The sequence below is a fragment of the Haliotis cracherodii genome, unplaced genomic scaffold (genome assembly GCF_022045235.1).
Source record: "Haliotis cracherodii isolate W230 unplaced genomic scaffold, xgHalCrac1.p SCAF_13, whole genome shotgun sequence".
NCBI classification, from domain to species: Eukaryota; Metazoa; Mollusca; class Gastropoda; order Lepetellida; family Haliotidae; genus Haliotis; species Haliotis cracherodii.
This window is the reverse complement of record NW_027266268.1, coordinates 9,445,220-9,453,163: the sequence shown is the minus strand read 5'-3', so window position 1 is coordinate 9,453,163 and position 7,944 is coordinate 9,445,220. Positions and strand designations below refer to the sequence as shown.

Here is a 7,944-nt window from a genome sequence, read left to right as displayed (position 1 = left end):
TGTACACACTTCACATGACACTCACCCCTGACTGCACCAGACTGATGTACACACTTCACATGACACTACCCTCTCACTGCACCAGACTGATGTACACACTTCACATGACATTCTCCCTCTCACTGCACCAGACTGATGTACACACTTCACATGACACTACCCTCTCACTGCACCAGACTGATGTACACACTTCACATGACTTTACCCTCTCACTGCACCAGACTGATGTACACACTTCACAAGACACTCACCCTCTGACTGCACCAGACTGATGTACACACTTCACATGACACTACCCTCTGACTGCACCAGACTGATGTACACACTTCACATGACACTCACCCTCTGACTGCACCAGACTGATGTACACACTTCACATGACACTCACCCTCTGACTGCACCAGACTGATGTACACATTTCACATGACACTCAACCTCCCCTGACTGCACCAGACTCACCGTCATTTACCGGAACTTAAAATGTAAGGACATGTACGGGATAATGAAATTTGAAATGAATCAAAAAGGTATAAGTACAAACCTGACACGACCCTGAAGATCTTGGGTAGAATAGATCTTAAGCAACCCATGCTTGCCGTAAAAGGCGACTATGCTTGTTGTAAGAGGCGACTAACGGGATCGGGTGGTCAGGCTCGGTGCCTTGGTTGATGCATGTCATCGCATCCCAATTGCGTGGATCGATGCGCATGATGTCAATCACTCAATCACTGGATTGTCTGGTCCAGACTCGATTATTTACAGACCGCCGTCATATAGCTGGAATATTGCTGAGTGCGGCGTTAAACAACAAACAAACAAACAAAACAATTGGATACTTCAATCTGGCAATGCAGACCTCAACCACCTGGTGTACAGAGAAGCACTCATAAAATCCTGCTTGCCTTCCCGTTCTGTTGCAGGAACAACTTCATTTCGGCGTCCTCCTTTCTATTCAGTTTTCATTAAGATTCAATAGTTCTCATAGTTTAGTGGAATTGTGTTTATTCAACTAATTTCAACAGTTCTCTTGAAAGTCACACATGCACTCGCCGTTGGTGAAGTATTATATACTCTGCAAAAAAAGAAACGCAAAAGTGATTTTAGATGTTTTCGTTATATATCATATAAATAATCAAGAGATGATAATCGATTGTTCAAAATTATCACACATCATTGCCATTGACCCAGGCTCAATATGGCACACATGGAACAGTAGATTTTCAAGGTGAAGGTCATCTGTCCTCAATACTGTAAACGTTATAACGAACATGCTTATGACGAACGGACGGATACTCTGTGTTTTGTCCCTTAGTCTGCCATTTGCTGTATATATGCTGTCTATATGCTTATTCCGAACTACAGTCATAACGGACTAAAATTAGTGGTCCTTTCGAGTTCGTTATAACCGTAGTTTATTGTATCTTGTATGGACACCATTGGAGTACAAACCTGACTGGCATGGTTGTCCCAAGCAAGCAGTCAAATCCGGAATTGTGGCCTTGGGAATGTTAACAAATTCTGCCTGCAGTGTTTGTGCCAACTGTCGGACGTTCTGTAGTTGTTGCTGTCGTGCTTGCAGTCGTTGATCCAGTGCATCTCATAAATGTTCGATTGGGTTTAAATTTGGAACCCTGGAAGGACATGGTAGAACCTGGATGTTGTGATTCTTGAAAAAGTCTGTTGTCAGTCTTGTTTTGTAAAGTCGGGCGTTGTCTTTTTTTAATAATGACGTTCGCTGGTTGTTTAATGGGAAGGACGCGTGGCCGAAGAATCTTATCCGTGTCACGTTGTGCCGTTTATTCCTCAGAACTTGCACCAAGTCTGTTCTACCAAATCTGTCCACTTCCTGTATGCAGTTTTCTGCATAACGTTCTCCGCGACGCCCGTAAAGAAGACGTCTGCCATCCGCACGGCGAAGCATACAACGTGACTCGTCACAAAACCAAACTTGTCTCCATCACCATACGCTATGACCTTGACACCATTGACGTCGCAGCCGACGATGTAGGTCCGTCAAAATGACACCTCGAACAGGTCGTCAAGAGCAAGTACTTTCAACGCGTAAACGGTTCCTCACTGTCTCGGCTGATATCCTACGCAATCCTGGTATTGTCGTAGCTGTAGAGGTGGCCGTGGTTGTTCTTCCACGAAAGTGACGACGCACAGTATGAACCAGTCCTGTGCTCTAGTAGCGACACGTGGTCCACAGGGTCTGGGAAGGCCACGTGTTGTCCCGTGTGCCTTGTAACTGTTCCAGTCTTGTAACGGTACTTGGTGCTGTTTGGAAATGCCTGGCAACAGCTGAAGATGATTCTCCTGTTTGCAGTCGGCGGTGGTCTTCCGTCAGTTGTTTTCGCTGTTCACTTGCTGTGAGATTGTGATGGCAAGCACATGAAAACCTAACGGGTTTTTTGTCTAACAATGTTGCACGTGCATGTCAAGGTGATGTGTTTCGGCGCCAGGCTCTCGCATAGTTGGGGCCGCCTTGAGGAAAGCGTCCGCCCGGAGAGCGAAAGCTCCCAGTTGTCCATCTTTCTGTTCACAATCAATACTAGATTATATAATATACATTTCAAGACAGCTTTCACCAAGTGGTCAGTAGTCACTTTTCTTAGTACCATCAGTTATTTTTGCGAACCTGTGCACTAGTAAGTTGCCTTCATTATCGTAAAAGGTCGGGCTCGCGGACTTGGTTGATGCATGTCATCGTATTCAAATTGCGTGGATCGATGCTCATGATGTCAATCACTTGATTGTCTGGTCCAGTCTCGATTATTTACAGTCCACCATCATATAGCTCGAATATTTCTGAGTGCGGCCAAGTGTGGTGGAATTGTAGTTTACATTGTTTTAACATATCACCTTTTTGTGTTTTCTGTCGTACTCTATCGGTGATCCTTCGAATCATTTTATTGGTTGACACTGGTCTATACTTGACCAGTGGTTAATGAGCACACATTGCAACTCCCAATCACCGTACCGCTGGGTTACCGGGGATTGATTCTGCCCAGGAATCCCGTCTTCCAGGACATGATCGCAACACACCTTGTGTTGCATCGTGCTGTGCTGTGTTTGGTGTTTTTGACATTGGTGTCAGAAATCAAGGAGGTGAAGACTACAAGCGTGTACGGGAATCAAACCCATTACTCCAGCGTGACGGACAAACACATAAACCGCTCTGCTACCCCACATCCCCAAATAAAGACAAGAGTCATTCCATCATAATGAAAAGTGGTTGAGTATGTATTGGTTGGATAGTTCATTTAATGAAATAAGATTGATAAAACTTTCGAAAACACAATTGCACCAAGAATCAGTTAAATCTGTGCTACAACAAACTCCTCACAGATGTGTCCACGGCTACTACCCACACAGAAACTAAGAATAAAGTAACAAATGGTAGAATCTGACAAAGATATACAAATGGAATAAATAGGCGTGATACATATTTCAACAAGTCCTCCTACACTAATAAATATAGATGCATTATCACATACTCCAATGCTCGATCCAGGTGTCAACATACAAAATCTACTACTCGATCCAGCAGTCAATATACAATATATACACCACGGAAGTATCTTCCTCACCTTATGTACACTCACTCTCCACGCACTCCTTACTCATTCGGGCGCTAGTCTAGCATAGCATGCATTTACTCAATCAGTCACCATGGGTCGATATCAGGAATCAATGACTAACATATTGCGAAAACGTAACCAACGACATTACGATTTAAACAGTTGAAATATACTACTAAAAAAATGTTATGGACCAACAGATTCTTCCATATTACTACAGTTAATCTTTCATGCAATTAATATGAAAGAATAGGATGGCCCTAACTTCTTTCAGTAGTACGGGAACATTTCGACTCAAGTCATGATCACGTGTATGTGCACACGTGATCAATCCAGGTGCATGTGTACTGGCCCAACATCGTGAAGTTTTGATCACATCATGAACATGCTCCTGAACATTAAGAGTCGCGTTCTGACGTTAGTCTAGGACAGCAGAACATGTCACAGACACACCGATCCTCATCTCTCGTCCATCTCTTCCTGTCACCACTCGATCTAGATGCTCCGTCTTCTATTAACATCCAATGCTTACATCATCTCATGTGTATTGCTCACTGTTGTTTTTCCTGTATGCATCATTGATTATCCAGTGAATCACATATCCATTCAATCAGGATACAAACATTGGAACCATCACCTACAGCCTTGTTTAAGCAGAGACAATATAACGGTTCATGGTTTTGAGTGAGTGAGTTGGGTTTGACGCGGCTTTCAACAGTATTCCAGTTATATCACGGCGTGTCAGCTTAATATGGGAGGAAAGCCCGAAGTGATGTGGGGCTCACACGTTTACCCATTCGGTGAAACCCACGAGCACTGGTATGGTGCTGACAAACCTAGAAACATAATCGGGGCGAACCGGATTTGAACCCACAATCATAGGTTTCTGGCTTGCCCACGGACGCAACTCTGAACAGTGAATCGCGGAGCCTTAGACGACTGGGCCACCCTGCCCCCTCATGGTTTTGAAACTGACGTCACAATCTACCCTGTCTTATCAGTAGCTTAACACACGTTTTCTCTCGCTCATGAGTGTAATTTGATTGGGCGGCTATTATTAGAGTGGCAAATTTCCAATCTGGACTCAAAACAAAAGTATGGTGGCGAATGGCACCAGGGTATTTATCCAAATAGAATGGAGATATTACTCACTAGATTATCAAGTGGTCTGCAACTCAAACAGTCTTTAATGCATTTATTCTTTCAAAAAACATATAACAAGTATTTGAATGCATCTTCCTGTGTATTGTTCTGGCTTTTGACGCCACATCAGAGTCAGGATTGAAACACATACTAAGAATTCTCATCACGTGTAGCGTTTTAAATACATGAAAATAGGATCTGAATACTTCTCACAACACTGTACAATTGTTTCAATATACACACTTAACCATTTACAATCACACGATATACATAACATACCATGTACAATCATACATAATATATCACCTACAGGGATATTTAACACCTTTCACCAACACTGTGAGGTATGTACACATAGAAAGGTGAGGTCTAACTACTATCCACTGGCACAAAAACATCAAACTCATCATTCTCCAGTCATCCTCATCTTCCACATAGCTCCAGTCAAGCCACGAGCCAGGACATACAGTTATAAATCAATACAAAATAGGTGTCCTTAGTATTCCCTTTAAACAATAATTCAGCAAATCATCTAATGCACAGACATTAATAAATTCATACGATTGTCCACTGGTTACCATGCAAAACATATAGATCTCTAGTTTAAATGCAGCCAAACTGGAATAGAAATTCTCAAAATACATTCAACTCGGTCTGACTTATCCCGAAGGCACATCAACATCTAATTAGACCCTTTTACTTATCTGAATACAGTTAGCACACACTTTGTGAGAAGTTAATGTCTTCGAAAATGTAAACGCCTTTGCTCCTTAACCTTGCTTCCAAATGTTATCAGGAATTGCAGCAGTCATAGCTGAATATTGAAGCAAGAAATGGCTCATCTTCACGATCCATTTCAAATCTAAATCTTGGTCACACTAATTCCTGTCTTCCATCAGATACTTCACCTTCTGAAGACAAATAAATACTATTCTTTGCTTTCTTGCAACAGCAAATACACAGCACAAAGACCCAAAATGCATTTCCCCCCAGGATACATACAGATTCTGATACCAAACAAAAACAATGGCAGAACAATTTTCAACATTAATGCCCCTGAAATGTTTCTGTTAATTTGGTGAAAATTCCTTTATTTAGTCATCATGGGGTGAACAAGTGGCCCACAGCTACACTCAAGACAACACAGAGGGTCATATTACTTTCATACTTTCACACAGAGCATCCTCAGAGTCATTCCTCCACAGTGAAACTAGTTCTCTATATATCCCCAGACAATATCAGCAGAGATCACCATGACAACAAGGGCACGAACATGTCTGCAGAACATTTTCAAGATTCAACTGCAACAGAAGGGCTGGTAACTTTTAAAATATACACTGCACATGGGTAATGCTATGATGTGGTGCCCCCCTTACACACAAGAAGGTTAGCACTGTGATCTCACAGATGATTGCCCTGTTACACAGTCATCATGCAACCAGTGTGTGAATAGCTTCCTGAAGACCTGCTAGCTTCTTCCTCTGCCTGTTGCCAGCAGCATAAGCCTTCACCTCATACCTACAAAGCTTTTGGGAAAGCAGGGGGCATGTCTTGACTAAGCATTTTGTCTAATGTATAAATGTTAAGTATGCTTCAAATAAGCCGGTGGCGTCTGGGCACCCTGCAGTATGAATAAGTGAAGTCAGTAGTTGATGGTTAAGGGTTTGTGGCTGCTCTGATGCGATAGCAACAATTTGGACAAGCTTGCTATTTGGCTCATAGGAAACTATTTCACACACTGTATGTGACGCTGCCTATCAGGAGATTCTGGAACATGTGGTTGTTTGCTGAGACAGCTGTCGTGGATTCTTCTGCAACAACGACGTCCTTGGAATCTGCAGCAGTCGACTAGATACAGGTCCGAAGGTGTCAGTTATCACGATGGGACTATTTAATGCGAGTCCGAGATCAGTTCTTTTTGGATGAAGTATAACATGTATGAGACTTACCCTCAGTGTCATTATAGTAGACATTTGCTGTAGTCTGGGTCAAATGGTGAGAACATGAGGTGGGCAGGGCACATGGAGATATGACGGGGAACAATAAGATACCTTCACCAGGAAGTGACATGAAACTAGGAGTGACCTGTAATAGGAATTGACCTAACACAGGAAGTGACCTGTAACAGGTATTGACCTCAAACAGGACGTGGCCTGCAACAGGAAGTGATCTGATACAGAAAGTGACCTGCAACAGGAGTTGATCTGCAACAGGAAGTGACCTGATACAGGAAGTGGTCAGGAACATCCACATCTCCCTTCTGTCCATATTTTGGCGAGAGTGAACTAATACAGCTATGGTTATTTGTATGACACATAGAGGAACAGGATGGTGTTGTAATCTAGCTATTGATTGAAACACGAGCAGTCTGGAGTCCATCTTGCAGGAATATACAACTCATATCCCACTGATCTCTGCAAACTGGCTGAATCACTCACTCCATACCTTTACATTCAAAGGTACAGTCTTTGGGTATTGTTTAAGTGTTTTCGGCACCGATGTTTTAACAAAGTTTAATGGTTTGGGGGTGTTTAAGTGTGTCAATATTGGAGTTCTATGTCTTCTTGGGGTACTGTCTCCGCTGTCCGTACCGAGGTCGGTTGGTGGCAGCAGCGGGCTGTTGAACCTGGGGTTGGGCACCCTGAAACTGGGCAGGGTTGAACAGGATTGGGTTGGTGGTGGCGCCCGCGGCAGAGTCCGGCTGAAACATACAGACAGGCATTACATAAACATCACAAACACAGGTGTAGAACTTGCCTGCCTCCACACCAACATAGGGATGCCTACTAAGTGTAAAACGAGGTAAGAAACAGGGAGGGAGACAGTGACAGGCATAATATGAATAACACATACGTAGGAGCAATACTCATCCAATTGAACACCACCATCACTGGGGTTGCCCAGTCAGTGTTGAAGAAGGGATTATGTTGACAGGCATCAGACAAATAACAGCCCAGTAGTTGGAGACACTGTGAAACTCTCATCTCTGTAGCTCTACACAGGTCAGTGAATCACTGCTAAAGAAATCTATTGAACCCAATATTAAAACTTTATATGTCAAGATTAACAAGGCCCCTCTCAAACCATCAATACAATCATGAACACACTGCTGGGTTTTGTCACTTGGTGAATCTTGACACTGATCACAGACCAGGAATCAGTGATCACTGGAGACTTGAGACCTTTCAAGCAACCATCACCTAGGTGTACAATGCATGGA

General features: G+C 43.1%; 1 protein-coding gene across 6 annotated transcripts in view; it reads right to left on the bottom strand.

Annotated features, from left to right (window-relative positions):
* Nucleotides 1-3,243: 3,243 nt before the first annotated feature.
* LOC139459586 (protein transport protein Sec16A-like) overlaps nucleotides 3,244-7,944 on the bottom strand; it is a 42,421-nt gene continuing 37,720 nt past the window's right edge. For all 6 annotated transcript variants that reach the window (XM_071241140.1, XM_071241142.1, XM_071241144.1 and 3 more), the window contains one exon: nucleotides 3,244-7,425. In XM_071241140.1, the coding sequence (XP_071097241.1) occupies nucleotides 7,279-7,425 (147 nt within the window). In that variant the 3' untranslated portion in view covers nucleotides 3,244-7,278. The remainder of the gene's footprint in view (nucleotides 7,426-7,944) is intronic.